This window comes from Mustela erminea, chromosome 11 (genome assembly GCF_009829155.1).
Source record: "Mustela erminea isolate mMusErm1 chromosome 11, mMusErm1.Pri, whole genome shotgun sequence".
NCBI classification, from domain to species: Eukaryota; Metazoa; Chordata; class Mammalia; order Carnivora; family Mustelidae; genus Mustela; species Mustela erminea.
In genome coordinates, this window is record NC_045624.1 from 55,768,576 (window position 1) to 55,794,629 (window position 26,054).

Here is a 26,054-nt window from a genome sequence, read left to right on the forward strand (position 1 = left end):
AAACAAGATAAAGGAGTACAAACTTCCAGTTATAAAATAAGTAAGTCATAGAAATGAAAAGTACAGCATAGGGAATACAGTCAATAATGTAATAATGTGCTTCAGTGTCAGAAGAAAAATACCAATGAGTAATATACAAAATTATTGAATCAATATGCTGTACATGTGAAACTAATTACAATATTGTATGCTAATTGTACTTCAATAAAATGGGGGGGAAATGGGTAATTATTTGAGGAAATGGCCATATTAATTAGTTTGTAGCAAAAATTTCACTATGTATAACAAGTTCTTTTTTTTTTTTTTTAAGATTTTTTTTTTTTTTTTTTTATCAGAGAGAGAGAGGGAAGAGAGCGAGCACAGGCAGACAGAACGGCAGGCAGAGGCAGAGGGAGAAGCAGGCTCCCTGCTGAGCAAGGAGCCCGATGTGGGACTCGATCCCAGGACGCTGGGATCATGACCTGAGCTGAAGGCAGCTGCTTAACCAACTGAGCTACCCAGGCGTCCCTGTATATCAAGTTCTTGTGTTCACCATAAATGTATAGAATTTTTATTAAAAACAAGAAGAAAGAAATTTATAGCACTAACTGTCCATATTGCGGGGGGGGGGGGGGGGAAAATCTTGTGAAAATAAGTAAAAGAAATCTCACTTAAAATGGATTTGGGAGGGCGCCTGGGTGGCTCAGTGGGTTAAGCCGCTGCCTTCGGCTCAGGTCATGATCTCAGGGTCCTGGGATCGAGTCCCGCATCGGGCTCTCTGCTCAGCAGGGAGCCTGCTTCCCTCTCTCTCTCTCTGCCTGCCTCTCCATCTACTTGTGATTTCTCTCTGTCAAATAAATAAATAAAATCTTTTAAAAAAAAAATGGATTTGGGAAACCCTGAAAGGGGGTTGGGGGATGGTCTCACACACTACCACTAGTCCCAGGAAGCATACCTCACATTCCAAAATTGGAAGAAGCTTATTTTACATATCCCCGTAAGAGGAAGGAAGAATTTCTCCTGGCTCTGTAACAGCCCAGCCAATGAGAACACAGCAAAAAGCCCCTCCCAGCTTCCTTCTTTCCCCTATAAAAGCATCCCCCCCTCCTCTCTTCTCTAGATTTGCTCCTGGTCTGCCACAGTTTCACTGTCCCAAATTGCAATTCCTCTGCTAATCCTTAATAAATGAATTATGCTGGTAAAATAACTGGCTCTTTTGTATTTTTAAGGTCAACAGTCTCAAGTCTACGACCTCAGCTTCTTCCCCCTTAAAAAACTAAAACAAACAAACAAACAAAACTAAAACAAAAATGAAGAGCAAATGAAACCCAATGTAAGTAGAATAAAAGAAAATAGTAACAATGAAATCAATGAAAGAGAAAACAAAACAAAACAAAAAAGAATATTAATTAAAACAAAGGCTGGTTCTTTGAGAAGATCAATAAAATTGATAAATTTCCAGCTAGGCTGATCAGGAAAAAAGGAAATGCAAATTATCACTCTCAGGAATAAAAGGGGACAAAATTATAGATTCTATAGATAAAATAGTAATTACTCTGGAGAATAATTTGTCATTTTCTCATAAAGCTACACAAACATTTAATCTACAATCCAATTATTTCTCTCCTAGGCATTTACCCATGAGAAATAAAAAGATATATCCAAAAACAGACTTGGAAAAGTATCTTTACAACAACTTTATTCATAGTAGTCCAGAACAGAAATGAATTAACAAATTGCATTATATTCATAAAATGGAATATTACTCAGCAATAAAGGTTAACAAACTAAATGATATATGGAATAACACAGATGTATCTCAAAAACATTATGTATGTGATAAGAAATAACACAGGAGACATTGAGAGAGGGACAGGAGAAGGGAGCTGGGAGAATTTGGAGGGGAGATGAACCATGAGAGACTATGGACTCTGAAAAACAATCTGAGGGTTTTGGAGAGGCGAGGCGGGGGGAGGTTGGGTGAGCCTGTTGGTGGGTATTATGGACAGCACATACTGCATGGAGCACTGGGTGTGGCGCATAAACAATGAATTCTGGAACACTGAAAAGAAATTTTAAAAATAAAAATTAAAAGAATTACAAATAAAAAAATATTTATGTGAAATAAACCACACAGAAAAGTCTACATACAGTATACTGCCTTATATACAAAGCTCTACACAGGAAAAATTAGGTAGCTATGAGACTAACCACGATCAGTGTTTGTCTATACTGGAGACCAACTACCAAGGCATATGAAACTTTCTGATTCATTTTACAATTTGTGGTGGAAACAAGGTATATATGTATCATACCCTTGAAAATCTGTACATTCTATTCAATGTACATTATATCTTGATTAAAGAATAAATCATATTATCTATTTTTTTAAATGTCAATGATTACTAGACATGAATCATATACAGTGAGAATATGAAAAAAGGAATCTGTCTGAACTTTTAATTGCTGTTTGTGGTAAGCAGAAGTCCCCCAAACGATGTTCATGTCCTAATCCCCAGAATCTTTGAATGCTACCTTAAAATGACAAAAACACTGCAGGTAGGATTACCGTCAAAGACCTTGACATGGAAAAGGCACTCAGCATTATACAGGTGGTCCCATGCAAATCATATGCATTCTTAAAAGGGGAGAACCTTTCCCACCTGTGGTCAGAGAGAGATGCAATGATAGAAACAGAAGAGTTCTATGTAGGGGCTATGTGCAAAGAATAGAGAGAGGCCTCTAGGAGTTAAAGACAGCACCCAGCTGACAGCTAGCCAGAAAATAGAGACCTTACTGCTACAACCACATGGAAATGAATTCTGCCAATATCTGTTTAAGCAAAGTAACTGTACATGTCTCATTGGGCTAAAATCAAGGTGTCAACAGGGCTGCAGTGTGACCTGTATACTTTTTCTGACCTTTAGAGCTGAAAATAATAAATGTGTCTTGATTTAAGCCACCAAATCTATGGTAATTTGTTATAGTAATAATAGGAACTGGGGCACCAGGTGGCTTAGTCGGTTAAGTGGCTGCCTTTGGCTCAGGTCATGATCCCAGGGTCCTGGGATCAAGCCCCGGGTTGGGCTCCCTGCCCATTGGAGAGTCTGCTTCTCCCTCTCCCTGTTGCTCTGCCTACTTGTGCTCTCCCTGTCAAATAAATAAATAAAATCTCAAAACAAAACCAAACAGTAATAGGAGTTAACACTCTGGTATATTAAATGGGCTAAATTATACAAAGGTAACAGCATTATTTTTGTCCCAGTACTAACCTTTCTTCAGTCTTTGTCTGATATAGTTCACAGCTTTTCAGCTATAGAAACCATTTCCTCTTTTTAGATATTAAAAAGTCCAGCTTAGTCTAATTAAACTCTCTAATGTCACATCTAATATAAAGCTATCCTCCACTGACCTGCTAACCCACAGAATCAGGGACCAGTAGTAGATTCAGTGTATACTGAAGTTGGAGGCTATATAATTTGTAGTTTACTTGTTTTCCTTTCATGCCTAGCTTATGGATCCTCCAGCTCTAGAGAGTGGGAGAATAAAAAGGATAAAGGCTGTGAATCAGCAGAGCAATTTGGAGATCTCTTTTGGTTTTTCAAAAGCCCTCTGTCATGGCAAGAATCCAAATGCTTGTCCTTCTTTCATTGGGAGCATTCACAGGTTCCTTAGAGTTACTGTCAGTGACCTCCACTCTGCAAGGTTCACTAATGGAGGCAATGTACTCATTGGCTGACCTTCTAAGCCTCATCAGCTCCTCCTCACATTTCCAGTCTTATTCTACTGGGCAAGGTAGTGAAGGAGGTGGGAGATTGGCCCTGGAAGGTAGACCTCTTTGGTATGATCCTTGCAAAATGATTCAAATTTGGCTTCCATCCAAAGTGTCCACTGCCCCACAAGCTTAAAAAAAAACCCTTGCCCCACCAACAGTGCCAAGTATCACAGCTGACCCCCTTTTCTTCAATCTGTCTGCATGGCAGTTTCAACCAGCTCTCCACTTTGCATTCTCCAGGAGACAAAACTTAGGCTTCTTCCATCCATATCCAGCTTCCAAACTCCTGATACCTATGTTAGGCTCTCTAAGGAATTTCTTCATTCCCCACTCTGGTGGTAGTGTAGAGTGATCCTACAAATTTCTGTAATTCAGCATGCATCAAGCAAAGGACTCTAAAGTCCTTTCTTCCATTTGTAGATTTGGATTTCCTTTGACTCCCTCCCCATCGCTTACAGATTCAGCTTAAGCTGAGGGAAGCCCAGGAAGGGAACAGAGCAGAGGAGTCAAAATACTTACAGGCCTTTTATTTATTTTTTTAAGGTTGTATTTACTTACTTACTTATTTATTCAGAGCATGAGCAGGGGAAGGGGCAGAGGCAGAGGAATAGAGAATCTCAAGCAGATTCTGTGCTGAGTGCAGAACCCCACTTGGGGTTCAATCTCACAACCCTGAGATTATGACCTGAGCCAAAATCAAGAGTCAGACACTTAACCAACTGGCCACCAGGTGCTTCACTTACAGTCCTTTCAAAGAATTTTCCATTAATCACATCTCTGTTATCTAGTTCTTTGTTATATAAACTAATTGTAGGCCTATTTGACTATATTTTAATAAATTCATTTAAGTCTTTCTAGTATATGTAATTAATAACCATTGTCCTCAGCTTGGGACCTTGGACAAAATTGGAGTCAACACAATTATTGCATTCTATACTTTATTTGTTGTATGATTTCAGGATGGAGAGTATGTATTTTAAGGAATGCCAAACTGGGGGCACCACGGTGGCTCAGTGCGCTAAGCCTCTGCCTTCGGCTCAGGTCATGATCTCAGGGTCCTGGGATCGAGCCCCCCATCAGGCTCACTGCTCAGCAGGGAGCCTGCTTCCCCCTCTCTCTCCGCCTGCCTCTCTGCCTACTTTTGATCTCTCTCTCTGTGTCATATAAATGAATAAAATCTTAAAAAAAAAAAAAAAGCCCAAACTGGTAGCAAATTGACGTGGCAATGCAGCTTTCCTTATCTATGATCGGTATTTAATGTAGTCACTGTCCTTATCCTGAAGCCCGTCAGAAACATACTTCTAGTTTTTAATGCTACTATATATACAGATATGTATGTATGCTATATAATATATATGTGGATACATACTATTATTTTGCCTATGACTATCTCTCTAACATCATCTCCTGCAAGGACCTCTGCAGATAACTCAGATACAGAAACATGGGTTTTCTCACAGTTCCATAAACAAGTTAAAACTTATTTACTCTACCTGACAAGAGAGATTCTATACTTGCTTTCTTTGTATAGAATATTCTTTCCCCACATCTCTACATGATTCTTCCCTATTTTATTCAGCTCAGATCTCACTGTCTTGGTATTTTCAGTATTTATAGTAGTTCTTAGCACATAATAGGTGCTTAGAACATATTTATTTGATAAATTAGTAATTAAAATCAGCAACTTTCAGTTTGATGAAGCTGACTTATCATCATGGAGTTGCATTATATTTCAGTTTTGCTAATATATATTTTTAACAATTTGAGTCAGCAAAATCTACTACTAGATCCATGGTAAGCAAAATACAGAATATCAAAGCCAAAAAGAAGACATTATAAACAACCAGAGAGAAAAAGACACAATAGCTATAAAGAACTGCAACTGACTGGCAATTGATACTTTCCATATCAAAACTGGAAACAGGAAAAGCATGGAGGATCTTCAAAGTACTGAGAGAAATGGTTAACCCTGAAATAACTTTCAAGAACGAAGGCAGACAGATATTACAGATAAACAAAAAGTGAGAAATCATCACTAAAGAAAATACTAAAAAAATGTATTAGAATAAAGAAAACAACTCCAGAATAGAGGTTTCAGATACAAAGAAAAATGGCGAAAAGGAAAATGGTAACTATGTGGTCAAGTATAAAGAAACACTAATGGTTTCAAACAGTATAATGTCTCATTATTGATATTATTTAAAAAAAAAAAAAAAGCTAAAATACTGAACTATAATAGCATATATAGTTAGGACAGGATAATTGCCTTTAAAGCATTCTAAAGTACTTGTACTGTTACTAAGGGGCATGGAGAGAATAATTAAGTTCAGGCTTTATTAAACAGGTTAAAATTTAAAAGAAAATAATGTGCGTATTAAAAAAAAAACAACTAGAGGTTATACAGAATGAGAAAAAAAATTTAACTGAAAACAAAGCAAGGGGTGAAAGGCCAGGGGATACACAACACACAAATAATAGGGCAAAGAGAAAAATGAAATACAATGAAAAAATGCATTTGCTTATACTACTACTGATGTTAAGTAAAGACTAATTGAGTTTCTTAGTTAAAATATACAATCAGATTATGAAACAAAATCCAGCGATGAGCTATTTACAGGAAACAGACCAAGTACATATAAAAAAGAGAAAATTTATAAGGGATAAATGATGAACAAAGCAAATGCTAGGGGGAAAAAGGAAGTAATGTTATATTAATATTGTACAAGTATAACTGAGAACAAAACACCTTACTTGAGATAATTGTTAAATTATTAATAAAAGGTCTAAGAAGGATATAACAGTATTAACTTGTCTGTATCTATACCCAAACAGCTATAAGGTAACACTTCATACCCACAAGATTGGCAAACATTTAAAAATCTAAAAATGTCAAACACAGACAAGAGTGAGAGCAGTGGTAGGGTCTGAAATTAGCACAATGACTTTGGTATTTGTTTTCTATGTGTTATCTTTTTTTTTTGTTTTTCGTTTCCTCTATTACTGCTTCTTTTAAGTTAAATACTCTATAGTGTACAATTTTGTTATTCTTACCCATTTTCTTTTATAATCTTTAATATATTTTTTGAGTTGTTTTCTCACTGGTTGCCTAGCGGCCTATAATTAACATTTAACAATCTAGTTTGGACATGAGCCAAATTTCACCAGTATCAAAAAACATTGTTTTGGGGAGCCCAGATAGTTCAGCTGATTAAGCATCCAACTCTTGATTTTGGCTCAGGTCATGATCTCAGGGTCCTGAGATCAAGCCCCACATCAGGCTCTGCACTCATCAGGGAGTCTGCTTCTCTCCCTCTCCCCCTGCCCCAGCTCTCATTCTCTCTCTCTCTCTCTCAAATAAATAAAATTTTTTTTAAAGGAAGTTTGTTTTGTTGTTACATAACTCCGTTTCTCATGCTCTCCTTTGGGCTGGTATTATCATACAAATTACATCTTTATACACTGTGTGCGCACCAACACAGATTCATGGTTATTGTTTCATGCAGTTGTCTTTCAAATCTGAGAGGATAAAGAGAGTTAAAAACAAAAAATACAAATACACTAGCATTTATACTTATTTACACATTTAATCTTACTGGTGTTTGTTATTCATCCATACGAATTCATATCTTTCTTTGCATGTCTCACAATTTTATGTTAAAAATTAGGCATTTTTCAACAATATAATATGGCAATTCTGGAAATCAGATTTTAATCCTTCCCGAGGGCTTGTCACTGTGTTTTTTTTGGGGGGGGGGATTTTCTTTTCTTTTTTAAAAGATTTTATTTATTTATTAGAGAGAGAGAGAGAGGACAAGCCGGGGGTGGGGGGGAGCAGCAGAAAGAGGGAGAGGCAGGCTCCCACTGAGCACAGAGCCCAAAATGGGGCTCAATCCCAGGACTGTGGGATCATGACCTGAGCTGAAAGCAGACACTTAACCGACTGAGCCACCCAGGTGCCCCAGACTTATTTTCTTTATTGAATTAGAATTATACTATGTATAAAATAACAACGTGTACACAGATTATATGTCACTGTTGTTTTGTTTATTGCCTTTCCTGAACTAATTCTATAAAATCTGTATTCTATCTTTAGTGTGGCACAGAAGTCTCTGCTTGGCTAATTTAGTGGTCTGTAAATGACTGGACAGAAAGTTCCTGAAATGCTTGGCATCAATAGTGTCAAGACTTTTTCAAGGGTGTATGCGTGTGCATGTGCGTGGATGTGTGTAAAACACATTTTCAATATTTAGCCAGGCAGTTGGCAATTCTACCTTGGCCTTCACTTCCTCTTTGAACAGAGTCTGAAAATCAGACTGAGGTGAGAGCTGGTCTCTGGTCTTTCCTGAATGTAAACACAGCTCTATCACTCATGTGGCCATCTGGATTCCTAGCTATCTGATGGGGCTCTTTGTAGCCCTTAGCACATCTCATTTCCCAGTTTTTCCTTAGAAGCTTTTGGTTCTCCACTGTTATCTGCCACTTCAGGTAGTCATGAAGTTAACCAACTGCCTTTAATTTTTCAAGACTTGCTTCTTGGGAAAAGCCTTTTCATGTCAGGTGAACTCCAAGTCATGTCAAATAAAGACAGCCTTCCAAGCAGGGTCTGGTACAGAAGCACCAGACAGGCCAGTAATGAAAAATCTCAGAGAATGAGGCTTTGAAGAAGCTCCAGGCCCATTCTGGCCCTTCTGGAGACTGCCAAGTTACTGGTTTTCACTGAAAAACGCAGGCTGTTATTTGTTAAGGCTACTGTGGAGCTGGAAAGGGTAAGATGAGAATAGGGTGAATTAAACCACCATAAAGCTCACTGTTCTTACCAAGGTTCAGCTGGTTTTGTTTTGAACACATGCTTCCTGAGTTGCTGGACACTTTTGGTTGATTTCCAGAGTTCTTAAAAAATTTATCTTGACAAATTCTGCCAGTTTTGTCAACAATTTCATGGAGAAAAGATTTTCAGAGGTTTAAACTGCCATTTTTTGCTGATGTCATTGTGGCAAATAACTCTGGAATTTGACTTTACATTACTTACTGAAATTTAATGTGTTCCTAGTGTAGGAGCTTGCCATTTTACTCTTAGTAATGCCACTGTGAAATAGCAGGCCTGTTAAAGACTATCCGTAGCATATTATTCAAAAGAACAAAAACCCAGAAATTAAAACGTCCAATAAAATAAACAAATTATGATGTACAAGGGAATACTTCTCCACAATGAAAATGAATGACTCACAACAATATAAATTCATATGAATAAATCCTCATAACATGATTTTAAGTGGAGGGAAAGATATCTGAGGAATAATATATTTTATAATAAGATTCCATTTTTTACAAAGGTCACAACATATGGTAAAAACTATCAAGGAAAGGAAAAGAAATAATTTTAAAAATACAAGAGATTAATGATTATTTCAGAGTCAGATAGAAAGAGGTAAGTATTAAGAGAACTTTAATAGGGTTAGCCAAGTATTATTTCTTAAGTTGGATGAAAGGCTCATAGGTGTATAGCTTATCATTATAGTCTGTAAGTTATTAGTATAACTTGTCTTTTTGTATATATCAAATATTTTATAGTAATAAGAAGAGAATCTAGACCATTTGAAAGAGATGGCTTCAACCTTTTATTTTCCCCCTTTATATATTTGTGCTACTTCTATAGGAAATTCCTTATAGAGTAGCTGAAAAAGAACAGAGGATTATGAGATTTACAGGCTTTGCCATTTATTAAACTGTATACAGGATCTTAAAAAGTTACCTGATGTCTCTGAGCTGGTATCCTTTGGTGGTATTTTCTTTGAAGGCCATTGTGAGAATTAAGACAAATTACAGGTAAACTGCCCAGCCAGAAGTAGGTACTCAATGAATAACAGGACTTATTAGCAACAAGACATTACAATATCCATTTAAACATTAAAGCAATCCAACCATCATTCAGATAATCAGGTGGGGGGTTTTTTGGGCAAAAATTTCCACAAAATAAAGCAATTTTTATTTTTATGATGATATTATAGCATTGCTAAAACAGCATCAAAATGAACCCTTATAGTAAAACTTGGGAACTTTTGGGAACTTCCCGAAGTTGGGAAGTATTAAATTATCTTTTTCAGCCTTACTGAGGTATAAATGACAACACTTGTATATACTTAAGGTATAAAACACGACATTTTACACCATTTTTTTAAAACCAAGTATTGAACTATTTGTAACTTGAAAAAATACTCATCTCTTAGAGCTATATCTATTTCTAGACATAATTTCTTAAATGTCCCATAGAAAATAAAACCATTTTGAGGTTAAGTATTCTTACAATTACAGTTTCCAATACACCTAACATTTCAGCATTTTCAGAATATTTGTGTTCCTTAGTACTAGATTCTGAGAAATGGCCAATTTTCGCATCTATTGATTCCAGAAATTTCCACTTGTGTGAGTGTGTTATACATGAAGATATACATGTATATATTGTTAAAAGCCTAGAAAACTTGAAAGTCCCCATAATTTCCACTGAACTCCACTAGGCATGTCATTTCTTTGTAAATACACCAATTTACCGCCATAGTTTGCTGCACATGGTCTATTTAAGCATTAAAATGAAACCCACTTCCTCTGCCTGGTTTATTCTAATTCCTTCAGGCCATCAGTACCTTCAGGAGAAAAACAGACAGAACCTGTCAATAGTTAGGGGTACTGTGATCAAGTTCAGCATGAAGCAAAAATTCCAGGTAATCAAATTTGTCCTCAGCATTTCCCTTTCTCATACACACTTATCTCCTAGGTCCCCACTCTCTATGAGTTCAGTGACTTAAACCTCCAGCTATGTCTCACTTCGCAGGTCAGCACTCCACTCAGGACCACCCTATTTGAAATAAAGCTCTTAATTATTCTCCATTTTCCAGGCAAAATTACTGCAGTGTCACAAAATACAGAATTATAATATGCCAATGTTGTCTCATGAAGTTACATTGACTTACTAGGACAATGGGGGTATAACATGAAAGAAATAAATGTAGATGCTGAAAACCAAAAATGAAACACTGAAGTTGTTTTCTTTTTACATCTCTTATCAGAGGCTAACTTACCAGTGTCCTCAAATAAGCTTCCCTGTTTTCTTTGTAGATCTGAATGAAGTGATGACTTCATTCAGGCCATTAGTGTTAATGGTCCTGGCGAGCAAGTGTACCAGCCCTGTCATACTGGAATCTGGGACAGGTAAACACTGAGCGACATTTCTAGTTAGCCAGAAGTCCTTAAACATGGTTCTCTGTATTATTCACTGTGGCTGCAAATCATTTGTCACTGTACCTTTCCCATATGGCATTCCCATAGGCCTCCCAAACTATTTGCAACCAAGTGGCTCAGAAAGATAAACCAGCTGCTGTATCTCAAATATTCACGAAAATAAGTTGAAATTAACTTTAAAATATCTACTATTTGGTATGCCATAGTATGTACATTGAGAATCAGATCTAATTTTATTTGCAAATAGCTCAGAATATCAGCACCATGTACAACCTTCAACATTATAAATTACCCCCTGGTGATTTTGCAGAATAAGAAACTGAAGCCCAGAGAAATTAAGTGATTTGCCATCAATGACATACTTAAGTAGCAGAGTTTGGACCAAGATTTCTTGATTTTTAGGCTGGCTTTTTCTCTATTCTTCTCTTTTGAACTATACCGCTGATGTGTCAACCAAGGGGGAAAGAGTTTGCATGAATTCTTGTTCTTAACATAAATAACCAATGTTAATACAGCTGGTGGTCACCATGTTCATGCTGTATGTTGTTGACAATTTGTTTGGCTATTTTAAATAGCTACCTCCTAAAAAAAAGAATTAGGCTTCTGTTCAAAACTCTTCATATATACATTTGGCAATTCTGCATTCTGTGAAGCTAGTAACAAAGATGATTTTGAGTGTAATATGTGGGTATTCTACTTGAGAATGTTTCTGAATTATTGACTAAACTTCCACAAAATCACAACAGTTAGAAATTGTGCATGCTAACATAATCGTTTTGTTATTAAGTAGCTCTGTGCCAGTCTTACCTTTTAAAAATTATAATACTGTGGCTTAGCTGCTATATATATTTTTTAATTCTTTTGAAAACAAGACCTTCAAACATCATTTTTTTTAAATGCCAATTTATTGTGTTACAAGTGATATTTTCAAATGGAGGAATTATTGCCAAAATGCTACCAGGAGACAGCCAAAACCTCTCCATAAGGCTGATTCCTTTCCTCTTTCCAGTAGTTCATTACCAAAGGTAAAGACGGAGTAGTATGCACCATATTAATGACCCCATAAATCCCCTGAGATGAGCAGTTAATGTCCTGATGTTGAACAAGTCAACTACACAGAAGGCATGCATATATATTTTTAAAGTACAGCTCACCTTTTCAAAATTATATTTCTATTGGTTCTGACTTCTTAAAGAGTTGAACTAAAGGCTTCTGGGAAGACAGTATATTGCAAAGTGTACCTTCTTTCCCTGCGATTTTTTTTTTTTTTTAAACCACAAGTGGAACAGTCAGGTGTAACTGAATCAAAATTCAAAATCAAAATCTTAATTAGATTTTACTTTAGATTAACAAAACTTGTGGTGCCTATGCTGTTCACATTAATTTCCCATCCTTAAAACTGCTAAAAATACTAAATCAAACACCACCCAGATTTCCTTATGAAGTGTGTGAACTAGTGCATTAAAAAGTCATGTTAGCACCAACAAAGTTTATAGGGGCAACTGCATTCAAGACGCACATGGCAAACCTTTAAATAGCACTGTTAAAATACCAAATAAAATGTCAACGTCTGTCAGGTCTCTGGCTTTTATAAATTGTTTAGACTGGGAAACGCTGGGGTTTAGACATTGTTCTTTTCATATGATGTAGAAAAGAAGAGACCATAAAAAGAAAAGAACAATAAAGCGTAGATCATTTTTGAAGTTCTTTCATGGAAAAACATACCCTGGATCATTACCCTTCTAATCAACAATTTCCTTCTTCCTCCCAATCCTTCCCGTCTGGTATTTACCTTTCTCCCCCACCCCTCCCCTCCCCTCTCTCTGGGTGGTATTCTGAGCTTATACATAGTATTCAGTAATCATATTTTTTAAATTGCTTCAAAAGAGAATCCCAGGAGGACATGACAGACATGTATATACTGGGTATTTTTAACCTGGACCATAGTTTTACGCACCATTTCTGTACTCTTAAAAACACACCAGAGTGCCCTGACCACAGTTTCCACAAGAAGAGGAAGGCCTTATGAGCAAAATCCCCTACTATCTACCTACAGATGAGTTATTATCACACCTTAGTGGCCATCTTCCTGCCCTCTTCCCTCCGCCCCTTTCCTTTTATTAGCACACCACACTAACCACAATTCCCAAACAACAACATCACTGTTTCAGCTTCTTCTCTGGATTTCCCACACTTAATGCAACCCAGACCTCACCTTCAGCTCTCCTGAGGCCACTTTGGAAGCCAGCTCGATGACACAGCCAACAGCCATGCGTGCAGCACCGGACGAGTGCAGCTCATTCCAAATGGTGTCACTGTCCACCTGAGCAAACAGTCAGCACAGCCCCAAGAAAGAGAGAGGGAAAACAAGAAGGAGAACGAATAGATGAAACAGGAAAAGGGGTGGGGGGGAGAAGGGAAGAGAGAAAGAAAGCAAATTTGTGAGGAAGGGCTGGCAGGGTAACAGCCTAGGTACAATAACATTAGTCTTCCATCCCGGCCAGCTGAAAAGACCTTCTGGACACGGCTTTGCTTATACTTTTTCTCTATACTGACTTCTCCAATGGAAATACATTCCTGCCATGCCTCACTGCCATTCCCTGTTTAGATTTCTCATTACAAACAATATTACATAGGCTGGATCTGGCGTAGTTACAGGTCTGCTAGAAACCAGGCCCCAGTAGTAGATAGAGCAAAAGCTAAGAGCACTTAGCTATACATAAAAATCGGATTTGCAAGTGCTAGAGGGGAAAAATTCAAATATCCTTCTGGCTGCAGGTTTACAGGGAGCCAAAGACAATTATTGGGCAAGTAGAAGTAGCAGTCAGGGAGTAGGAAGTAGCAACCACAGTTCAGGTTCTCCAACTGAATGGAAGAAGTGTGTGGTCCTCACACTTAAAAACATTCACCAAATTCAGTTGCAAGGATCAATGTGATTTTCAAAGTAGAAGCTTAAAATTTCTAACATTTAGTACAGTTTAGCAGCTGGTCTTAATGTAGACTGGTATTATTAAAATTGGGTAGGCCATTAAAATACATGGTTGCTTATATAAGAGAACATTCTTACTAAAACAGAGCACAAACCAATATTTTTGATTTACCTTTATAAAATGTTATTTACTCTTTTTCATGCATGCAGTAAGATAACATATAATAAGGACAGGAAAAGTATAACAGTGGTCTATGATGATCATACGTTACATATTTTTATGTATAAAATATTTCTTAATATAAAAAAACAGAATCAAATGTATGAAGTCTCTAAACTTATGACACAAATTACATGTAGCTGTAGGAAATGTAATAAAAAATTTGTGACTATGCAAATAGCAAGACTTATTCAAATGGGTGAAAGAAGGGAAATCCCACACAAAATAAAAAATTTTTTTAAAGAATTAAGTTTAAGAAGCCTAATGACATGGAACAAATACAATAAATAACAATTATACATATTTACAATGCACTAAACAATTTCCTAAGCATTTTAACGTGACTTTTCTCATGAGATCTTACCAACTTAAATTCTGTCAAGAGCAATGAAGAAATAATAAATGAGAACAGAAAATAAATATATAAATAAATAAAAAATTAAGATCTCTTCAACAACAATAAAGTGGTCAAGAGAGAAGTTTCTGAATCAAATTGTCAGGGTGAAGTTACAGCTTTACTGCTAAAACCTGAATCATGGTGGGCAATTAATTAATGAATGTCTCTCTGCCTTGGTTCCCTTTCTAATGACACAGCAACTTTTTAAAGTCCCATCTGCATATGATTTTGGTGAGGATTAAATGAAAAAGTGATAAGCAAATCTTAGCTACTATGATTTCGGTTACTGGTATACCCATTTTATAATGCCTTATACAAAGTAGAGGCCTTTTAAGTGTTTACTGAATGAGCACACTATGGCTTAGAGAGGCTATTCACCTGGCCTAAGGACCTTCATACAGAACCCTGACACTAACATCACATGTCTTTCTACCACAACCCTGAAATAACCCTCAGCTTCTAAGAATATTAAGCCCCTGTCATAGTCAACATCATCAGGTCAATACTACCAGCTAAAAAGTAAAGGAATCATCAAATGGAAAATGGAATCTAATCATCTGCCCTCCAAATTAAGTTTTACTTTTACTGAACAATGTAAGCACTTATTTGAGCTTAATACAGACATATCCTTGAGGAATATGGTTGCTCAGGATGAAAAATGAACACCAATATTTACATTGTGTTGCAGTTTTTAGCCAATTTTCAACTATTACAGAGTTATAGGTGCCACAGAAAGTCTTCATTGATCAGATCTAAAATTATTGGGAAGGTAAGGAAACATAAATCAATAAATCCCAAAGACCTAATGGGTGAGTCAAAACCATATATAATTCCAAACCCCTTTTTACTTGACTTTGGAGTACACTCAAAGTTTTTTTTAAAGAAAGAAAAATCAATCAATCAATAGAAAATTTCCTTCCAAAAAGCTATAAACCTACACTTGATTAGAAAAATATTCCAACACATAGGAACAATGTCTCTTTAATCATAATACTGAGGGGCATTAGATAGCCACAAATAATTCCAAAATTCACCTTTTTATCTTTCTAGTTTCCTGGAAGTATTCTTATAGATGTAATATTCTGTGTCTATGTCATCAATTTTGGTGTATAAACCTCTACTAATCAAGATACTTATTTTAATTCAGATAACATTTGTTAGGTACCTACTATGTAAGAGATGCTAAGAGTTACAGTATATGGGAGTTATTTTTATCATAAAGATATGATTATTGATAGTATATGGGGGTTATTTTTATCATAAAGATGATTATTGATACATGGTAGGCACATAGATGCTCAATGGAATGGATACCTGAGATTTTGCCAAGTATCCCATTATGGATTCCCAAAATTCAGGCTTATCCCTAAACAAGTGCTCCTTAGGAATCTATGAAGTTTATCATCCACTTATTTACTTACACTTAAACATAAAAACATTTATTTAAATACTTCAACCAGTTTTGTGTATAGTTTATAACTAAATGGTAATAATAGTCAAGATTTTGCATATAATCTATTCATAAACAGATAACTTATTTAATTCTAAATTTATTAACAGATGTTGTCTTAGCTCAGCTGCCATAACAAAATACTATAAACTGAGCAGCTTAAACAACAGGACTTTATTTCTCCCAGTTCAAGAGGCTAGAAATCCAAGAAGGTGTCAGCCAGTTTGGTTTCTGGTCGAAATTCTGGTTCAGTACTCATCCTGGCTTGCAGGTGTCTGCCTTCTCACTATGTCCTCACATGGCCTTTCCTCAGTAAGTGCACATGGAAAGAGATCCCTCTCTTTTCCTCTTCTCATAAGATCACCATTCCTATTCAATTCAATTAGGATCCCACCTGTATGATCTCATTTAACCTTAATTACCTTCTAAAAGCCTTATTAAATTAAATCACATCAGAGATTAGGGCTTCAATATATGAATTTGTGGGGAAACAATTCAGTTCACAGCAAGGTTATATCCCAAAAATAGGTTTATAAGTCAATTTATAAACATGTTTTCCTAAGATATTATATTCAAAGTGTGTTCCAGGACCACTGGCTACCAAAATTAGTTACTAAAAGCTTCCCACATGTATTTACCATGTTATAGTTTAATAAGAACTCCAAGGGTAAGAAAGCATGCATGGCTCATGAACTCTCCTGACTATAATCTCTGTCACTAGAGGAGACTCCCAAATCTACTTCCTACTATTCTCAATGGCAAAAAGTATTTCTTCTCCTGTTATGTCCCTCTCATTTGTTGGAGATATTGCCAAAACTTTTTCCTGCATTAGTGATAGTGTCAAGAAGGTCACTGTCATACGAAAAGCTCTGATTTTAACAGGTGTAAGACATTCTGACAAACTCTAGGTAAGAAAGGATGGTTGATTCCACTAATTGTTGGTGGTTCTGGCATGAAACAGGATACTGAGTGGCTGGAAAAGAAGAAAAAAGAGCAAGAAGAATTAGATTTAGGTGGGATATATGAAAACAGGATTAAGAAGCTAAGATGGTAATACAATGATGGTGAAAGTAGAGACCAGAAGAACTTAGAACTGTAAAACAGGTGCTCTAGCATTTGAAAGCTGAAGGTAGAGAAATTAGGAAAGTGATGCAGAGTTGGCTCTGGTTATGGAAAATAATTGTAAACAATGTAAACTGTTCAGATAGGTCCTGGAAAGTGGAAAGAAATGGTAGTAGAGCAGAAAGCAATCCTGCTAACTACACTACATGGTTATTAACATCTTGCTAAAGTTGTTAAAACATGCAAAGCAAATTCATAAAATCAAAACTACTATAATTTGGAAAAAAAAAAAAAAACAACCTCGTGCTTGTATTTTTTTTTCTTTCTATACACCATATTTACTTCCCCTTGGCCTCTCCACCAATTTATTCTTCAGCCTGATATGTATTGTGTGTGTGCACAGGCACACATGTACACATATGTTAGGAGGCAACAGTATACAAACTAGGGGAGATTAGGATTGATACAAAAGAAATGTGAAGAAACTGACATTCAAAATGGGATTTTGCATCAGTACACATAAAATTCTGGATTTTGTGGTCAGAGGATTTTTTCCAAATTCTTTTACATAACAAGAATTAAGCCGATGGTCTCAGATTATAGTCTTACATTGTGACAGCATCAAGACAATCCTACCATTGCTTTCTGATATTCAGCAAAGAGATTCTTTCTACCTATGACAACCAGGCCTAGAGTTTATTGATTTAGGCTTTAGGATAGGATCCAATAAGAGGAAGAAAGAGCCAAAAATAATCCCTTCAGGTCCAAAGAGATTGGAGAAAGGCAAACAATCCAAAGGTGCAGCAGAAGCACCCCCACCAGGGAACCCCACCAGGCTTCATTTTGCAGTGAAATCAGGAGAAAATCAGCTGCTTCAAATGCTAGGCAATTAAGAACAATAAGATGGACCAGAGAAATCGCCACAGAAGCCTAAAGATTCAGAGGACAGCATAAGCATCCAAGAACCTCATCAGGTCTCCATCACTCCCTCAGATATCCAAAAGCCATCTTGGAAGAAGAAGCTCAGAGACTGAGAAATTACCTAAAAAAAAACTGCATCCAATAATAGTAAGTTTATCTTGAAGAGATGGATATATTAGTAATTGTGGAAAAGATCAATGTAATTAGGAAAAATAGAGCATATTTATCACACTTGAGTGAGCATGACTAATTCTAATGTTGTGTTTCATTTTTAAGGTCAGAAATTTACTCTGCTAGATGATAGGGAAAAGGTCTAATCAAGATACTGCACAGAAGTCCAAAAGGATATGCTGTATAAATGGCTAGTGGTGTCTAACTATATTTTAGAATTAATGTGGCAATATGCCACTTACTGCCCCCTCAGATTTCATCTGGAATTTCTACCAAGCTTTTGCTTACAGAGTATTCTGAAAAACATTATGCTTTCAAACTTTCAAATATTTCTGTATAAATGTACAAAACATGAAGGCAGCTTTAGTAGTCTGCTGAGGAACTATCCAAAGAGGCTTCATTTTACTGCCAGGATTAAAATCTATCAATTTGAAAATAGCCCTCCAAAAGTTCAACTCACTTATAAACATGTAGAGGGGTGTAGACCTAACATGTATCAAAAACTCTGGTTCAGAAATTTTAGGTAAGGCTGTCCCACAGTAAGTCTTTCTGTAGATGAAGCAAATGCGGTGAGAATAGGATGGAAATATACTCTAGAGTAGAAAAATGTACAAGCTTGGCTGAAAAAAAAGACTAAGCCATCAGAAGAGGAAGCACAATTCTGAAAACACTACAGAACATGGAACTGAGATCCTTCTAGCCTATATTTCCAGAGCCTCATGTCTATTTAGTAGGTAGCAAGAGTAAAGAGATGAAAAAAGCTGTAAGTAACAACGGAAATAGGCAAAACACTTTATATGCTGTTAAAAAATGAGATTAAAGCAAAATACTTTGGTATCAATTTGAAAAATTATGTTAAAAGATGGAGAATGTCACATTCTCTATTTCATTACTCAGAGAATCGAGGGAAAGAAGAAAGGAAGAAGAGGAAGGGAAAGAGGGGAAGAGAAGGAAAGGGAAGGGAGGAAGGGGGAAAGGGAAAAAAAGAACAAGTGACAGGAAAAAGAGTCCAGCAATTTATAAGCACATAGCAATTATTCATATTGGTTCCCCAAAATAGTTAAGATGCTGTCTCTATAGAGGCATAGAGTGGAAGAGAGAATAAAGGCCCAAAAAGGACCAGTTATATACCACTCATAAAAACTTAGCACTAGGTAATATTATTCACATCTGAAGGAAGAACATCATGTTGCAATCTCTATATCTATAGAAGAAAAAAAGGAAGATTGCTGAATCAAACTTGATCTATGAAACATGAATGGTGGAAATAATTCATTCACTTGGAGTCACAGCAGAAAGCAATTCAGGAAATAGAGGAAGTGAGAGAAACTTAAGAAGGACATTTCAGCTTTTTCATTTTTATTATATATTCCCTTATTCTATAAAGCTCTAGTCTATATTATTTATAAATAACAATGACAATAAAAATTATAATTATATTATGTTATGTTATGTTATGTTATGTTATGTTATGTTATAATTACAGAGAAGTTATTAAGATTCGGGCAGTATGCAAAGCTCAGTGCCTAGATAAACTCATATAATTCTTACAACAAGCATTGGCATAGATGCTATTATTAAGCACTTCTGTAATGAAATTCAGAGAGGTTGTTTAGCTAACAATTAGTGTAGCTGGAATGAGACCTTGGAGAAGAAGGGTATAAATGCTTAATCCATATATATAGCATATTATTTTATGCTAGTAAAATAAAAATCTAAATAAACTAAATTAAAAATGAAAATATTCTAATTTTATTTATAGAATCAAAGGTCTTCCTAGTGAACTATATCAGCTAAGACCTAACATCAATATTTTATCTTTAAAGGTTTTAAAATTCTACCATATAAAATTGCTAAAATATTAAAAATATTCAGGTATTACAAGTTGTATCTGGAGTAGTTGGGCATTTTCTAAGTTGTTTGCCATTACACTAGAGCAGTAGTTACCACCTCTCCCCACTCAGGGGCCATTTGGAAATTTCTAGAGACATTTTTGGTTATTAAAACTGAAGGAGCAGGTAAGCTTCTAGCCTCTGTTGGGTAGAAGCCAGGAATGCTGCTAAACACCTTACAGTCTAGTAAAAATAGTAGCCACTAGAAAACACAGTTTAAATGCTAATCTACGCCCTACATCACTATATTTTCACTTTTGTATGATGACACCTACTTTGAATACACACATGTACACACACACCCACTTCATATTTGCTTTGAAAGCTGCTTTAAATCCTTTATGGAATATGGCAAGAATAAAAGGAAAATATAGAGAAAGAAAGAATAAAAAGCAAAAAGAGCAGAGAGAGAGAAAGCCCAGAGAGGATGCAGAGAAGAAGAGAGAGAGGGAATAGGGAGGAAATAGTTTTATATTTTCATTGTTCTTTTTTTTTTTTTAAGATTTTATTTATTTATTTGACAGAGAGAGGGGGAATACAAACAGGGGGAGTGGGAAAGGGAGAAGTAGGCTTCCTGTAGAGCAGGGATCCTGATGAGGGGCTCAATCCCAGAATCTTGGGATCATGACCTGAGCCAAAAGCAGACGCTCAACAACTGAACCACCCAGGCACCCCTCACTGTTAACTTTTTAAAGTTGTGTTTTATTTCTTGCCTATTTTTGGGAATACAACCAAAAATGGTTTTTATCAATGTTGTTCTTTTTCTAAATTTATCCAAATAATTCTGTCTCCTGAACAGAACTGACACTAATATAAACTTATATTAAAGGGTTGTTCTGTCCTTTTCAGTTTCTTCAGTTTCACAAACAATAGTGACAGAACGAGGAAAAACCTTTCACAGGTCCCATTCTTTTGCTTCAATCTCAACGTATTTTTCCTCAGACATCAGTGAAATTTCTTTTAATGATTTCAAAAAAGAAATAATTACATATCAGTGATGAAAGAAAAGATCAAGGACATCATAAGATTATTGGCATCTATACCAAAGGGAGGAAAAAAAAAAAAAAAAGAAACAGACAAGTTCTACCTATTAAAAATCAAGTCTTTGAGAAAATGTTTGTTGATGAGAATGTTGGGTTTGTCCCCGCACACATGTAAAGATGGGAGTAAATGGATAGCCGGCTGCCTCTGAGTGGTCATGAGTCATTCTGTTTGGTGAAAATGTCTAAGTGCTATTTGTGAATATATCCACTCTTCCAAATGTTCACTTCCTTTGGAAACAGATTTTCAGTATCTGAAAGCTGGGTACAATATTTAAAAAACCACTGCTTTCATAGTTTCTTTTACTTCACTCTGAATTAGGAGCATGGATTAAAATAACCAAAATCCACGGTCAGGATTTGGCAAGAAATCAAGATGTTTCCTGAGTGCCACTCCCTCCCCTCATTCAGAAGGCTCTGTGCATGTGCATATCCTTCCGGTAACCACTTAATTACTTTCAGTTTTTTCCTTTTTTAAGAAATTGTTTACTCTGAGACTGGCCACACAAAAATGGAGAGCAAAATAAAAGTGTGACACACAGTGCACAAAATAATCAGAGTTCCAAGTAAGCTAATTCTCCAAAAGCTCTGTCACTGAATAATATACAGAATTTGTGGTTTTAAATAATAACAGCAAGCTTCCCCCTAAATACTTGCTCAGATCTGCAGCAGCTATAATTTAAATATTAACTGAAGTGTGAAGAACCTCTTTGGTGTTAAGGGATACTGGTGATCCTTTATATAGACAAATAGAATCCATGAACAGGAAAAAGCACAAAAACATAGCTTAGAGAGGCTTACATATAGAAGTGGTACAAATTTGGGCTCAAGTAGCAGCCACATGTTTAAAAGACTCCAGAGGTCAGACTGGGTAAGGTAGACGTAACCTAATGTAAGGCAAATGAAAGGCAGGGCCCTTGATGTAATTTTTCAATCTTAAATATTGAGAATTCCCCTTTTAAAAACTCCCCGGCCATGCTAAAAGAAACTTACCTATGTGCTAAATATGGCTTCTGGGGTATCAGTGCATAACTTTTGCTGTCTAGAGTGATTTACTTCTACACAAAGTTTGAAAATTCTGAAGTAGGAAATGGAGAGTTTAACTACTCTAACTCCTAAGGGTGTGTATTTATAAAGGATTCTAGCTTTGCCTGAGGATAAGACCAGAGGAATGATGCTCAGGTTAACATTTCAACTAAATGCTACAAATACTCACAGCACTACACAAAGTTTCATTGCACATTAAAATTTGTTCCTTGAGAAAATATACAGTGGTGAAACACGCAATTCAGCAATGTTTTTAAATTACTTTGAAGCTTATTAATCGCAGTAATGCCTACAGGCATTTAAAAATGTAGCCTCATATTTCTGACACATCTACCCTAGTAAAAAATGCTAAATAAATAATTAATTAGTTAACTGTGGGGGAGGGGTTTGGAGCTAAGGTCACAAGTCAGGCAAGTAACCTGAACAGACTAATAAGGGGTAAATGGATTCTTGTAAAGAGGAAAGAGAAAATAAAGCAGAAGAAATATTAAAGAGATAATGACTGAGAACTTTTAAAAAATAGTAAAATCACAGATCCAAAAGATTCAGATTATAACTAGAATAAAAATGCCATTAATTCATTTACACAGACAAAACTACACCTAACACATCACAAATGCTAAATTCTTAAAAAAAAAAAAAAATTGAAGGCAGTCAGAGGAAAAGACATATCACATAAAATCCTGAACTAGGACAGGAATTCTGGCACATTTCTTAGCAGAAACTATTTAACCCAGAAGACAATGGAGTGACATCTTCCAAGTTTTCAAAAGAAAAACAATGTCAATCAGAATTCTATGCTAATAAAAATATCTCAAAAAAAATCTTTAAAAGGTGAAATAAAGATTTTTCAGAAAAGTAACTGCTTAGGTATTATACTTCCATCAGACCTGACTTACAAAAAATGGTAAAGAAAATCACTGAGGAAATGAAGAGTGTTAAAAATGATAATAATGAAGGCATTCATGTAAAAGAGACCTTTTTCCTAATTTTTATTCTTTAAAACATTGACTATCTAAAGCAAAAATAATAAAACTTTTGTTGAATGGTTTATGGCATATGTAAAAATCAGATGTATCACAACATAGTATGTAGAATGGAAGGAGAAGACACAAACTGACATAGGATTTTAATATATGGAGTAATATTATCTGAAGACTAACTTTGATATGTATTAATAGGTATAATGCTAGAGAAACTACTAAAAATACAAACTAAAAAAACTAACAAGCCAGTAGTGGATATAAAAGATATAACTTTTTAAAATATTCAATACAAAGGGAAGCAGAAAAAGAAAAGTGATAAAAAAAGCAAGCATTTAGCAACTTCTACAGCAATTGTTTAGAATTTTATACCTGTTCAATCCAATAAGAATGAGTATTTATTCTTTATTTTTTATATCATTTTTAGTAATTCTTTTTTATTGTATTTTATAAAAGCACTGCTTAATGACAGGAAATAAGTAAACAAAATCTTGTTCTTTACCACAGAATAATTTGAGGAGCACTGATTTCATAGAGAAAGGACACTCTTTCCAAACTGTACTCAGAACTCTATTTGAGTAAGAGAGGTAGAAAGAAAAGGTTAAGCCAGAGGTAAAATTAGAGATGTGTGTTAGGGAGGGTGTCTGGGTAGCTCACTCGGTTGAGCAACTGACATTTGCTATCAGCTCAGGTCATGATCTCATAGTCATAGAATCGAGTCCCACATCCCGCTTGGTTGGTGGGGAATCTACTGGAGAAAATTTTCTCTCTTCTTCTCCCTTTGCCCCTAGGACAACTTGTGCATGTGTGCACGCACACACGCTCTCTAAAATAAATAAATAAATAAATCTTTTTTAAAAAAGAAAAGAAATTTGTGTTAGTTTTTAAATTACTGCCCCCACCCTTTTTAAAAGATGGTAGTTATTTATTTGCGAGAGAGCGAGAGAGACAGAGGTGGAGGTAGAAGAAGGACTCTCAAGAGGACTTCCCACTAAGTGCAAACTTGACAAAGAACTCAATCTCTCCACCCTGAAATCACGACCTGAGCGAAAAACCAAGAGTCAGATGCTTAACCAACTAAGCCACGTAGGCACCCCATGTTAGGAGTTTTATTAATAAATCATCCTGCACAAGATAAGTCATACACTAAGAGAGAATGACTACCAATAATCTGTCCAGTAATTCCACCAATAGCTTGTACCTAAAGGCCTTTGTAACCCCAGAATTCGGAGAAATTGTCAGGTTTTCTGATAAGCTTCTTTAACAGACATTCCAAGGAGCCAGTTTTTGGATTCCTCTACCTTTTTCCATTCTTTTGGGTGCTAGCTTTAGCAATGGTTTCATCAATGTTTAGTGCAATATTTATTTATCTATTTATTTATTATAAATATTTATCTATTATAATATCTATTTATCTATTTATCTATTTGGCTGACTTTAGAGTTAGACCTTAAAATTACCACTTAACAAATTGTTCAAACTTTGACAAGTTTATTAACCATGCTCTAAATAAAAATGGAGATGAGATCTAGGTAAAAACGGAGATGATATCACCCTCTTCATAGGATTATACTACCTTTGTCACAGGATTATTACTAGCATTAAATTAGTCAATGCATTCAAAGTGCTTAATATAGTACAGTACAATAGTAAAAGCAGTAAGCTCTCAGTAAATGTTCAATAAGAAAAAAAAAAATTCCAGGGTTTTGGTTCCAGCATTACTTTCTATTCTGCCACACATCAAAAACAAAAAATCATCTGTGATAATGCTGCAAGCCAGAAACTACTTCTAATCAGAAAGCTACTTTTTTTTTTTAGCTGCATATGGATCTAGTTCAACTGGAGTTTCCTGAATGAATGCTGGCCTTTTCCAAGCACATCCAGCGTAGCTCAATCATTGGCACCTGAAATAAACTATTGCTCTGAAATGTCACACATGATAGAAATTAAGCTACCTGTACTGAAAGTGGATGTGAAAGTATTTAAAAGGAAAAGAGGATGACTTAGAAGAAAAGGAATTTAGGCACAGTTTCCTTTGTATAATCTAAATGCAGCTTGTTGATTCTTTTCAGAAATATTCCCAGAGTTAAATACAATACTAGTTTGCCCATTAACAGAACAGGTTTCATATGCACCATGCATGGTTAACGTGGTACAATGATTCTTCCACGGATGCCTTGAATATTTCACCCTGAAAGCTGGGAACTAAAACTCCTCAGCCAATACTAAGCAGTTGAGTAAGCAGCTGCTGCTATGCTATGCTGCTGCTTGGGCCACGGGGCATTTCTGAATAATTGAGTTTAAGCTTAAATAGTGATCAGATGCCCATAGGAACCTCATGAGAGACACCAGACTCAACAAAGAAACAGGTTTTCACCACAGTACTAATTCTGTGCCATTTTAGGCACACTATATAAAAGTTAAAACTATGAAAGAAATTAAGCATTTTTTTAACTTTTTTTATTACAACAGGTAAAGTATATCATTTAAATTAATCATCCATTGTGGATCAGCTATTTCTGCAGACAGTATCCTGATTTGGTAACTTAGAAATTATCTAATATTTTTAAATCACTGAAATCATTTCAGCTTGATTTAATTTCTGAGAAACTTCAGTTTTAATTTTTCTACACAGCTTATTCTGTTTAAGCTCTATACAGTATGTATAATGGCATCTGCAAGTCAAATTTCTTATTTGTTTGTTTTAGGAAATAGAATAATTACCTTTCTTAAAAGGTATTTGAGAAGTTCAGTATTTTTCTATCCTCAAGCCTCTACTCTTAGGGTCTAGAGCTGAAGATTCCAGTATATATTTTCTTCCCAGGAAGTGTAAAAGTGGGGGTGAGAGTAGGAAAGATTCAGAGAGAGAAAAGCCTAGTTTGTTAGTAGATTCAGTGAAAGAGACAGTAAAATCAAATTAATTACCCAAAAAAGCATGAAGTAAACATCTCC

At 35.7% G+C, this 26,054-nt stretch overlaps 1 protein-coding gene across 11 annotated transcripts in view; it reads right to left on the bottom strand.

Annotated features, from left to right (window-relative positions):
• HDAC9 (histone deacetylase 9) overlaps positions 1–26,054 on the bottom strand; it is a 923,925-nt gene that overhangs the window by 218,727 nt on the left and 679,144 nt on the right. For all 11 annotated transcript variants that reach the window (XM_032304495.1, XM_032304501.1, XM_032304493.1 and 8 more), the window contains one exon: positions 13,206–13,313. In XM_032304495.1, coding sequence (XP_032160386.1) covers positions 13,206–13,313 — 108 coding nt within the window. The remainder of the gene's footprint in view (positions 1–13,205; positions 13,314–26,054) is intronic.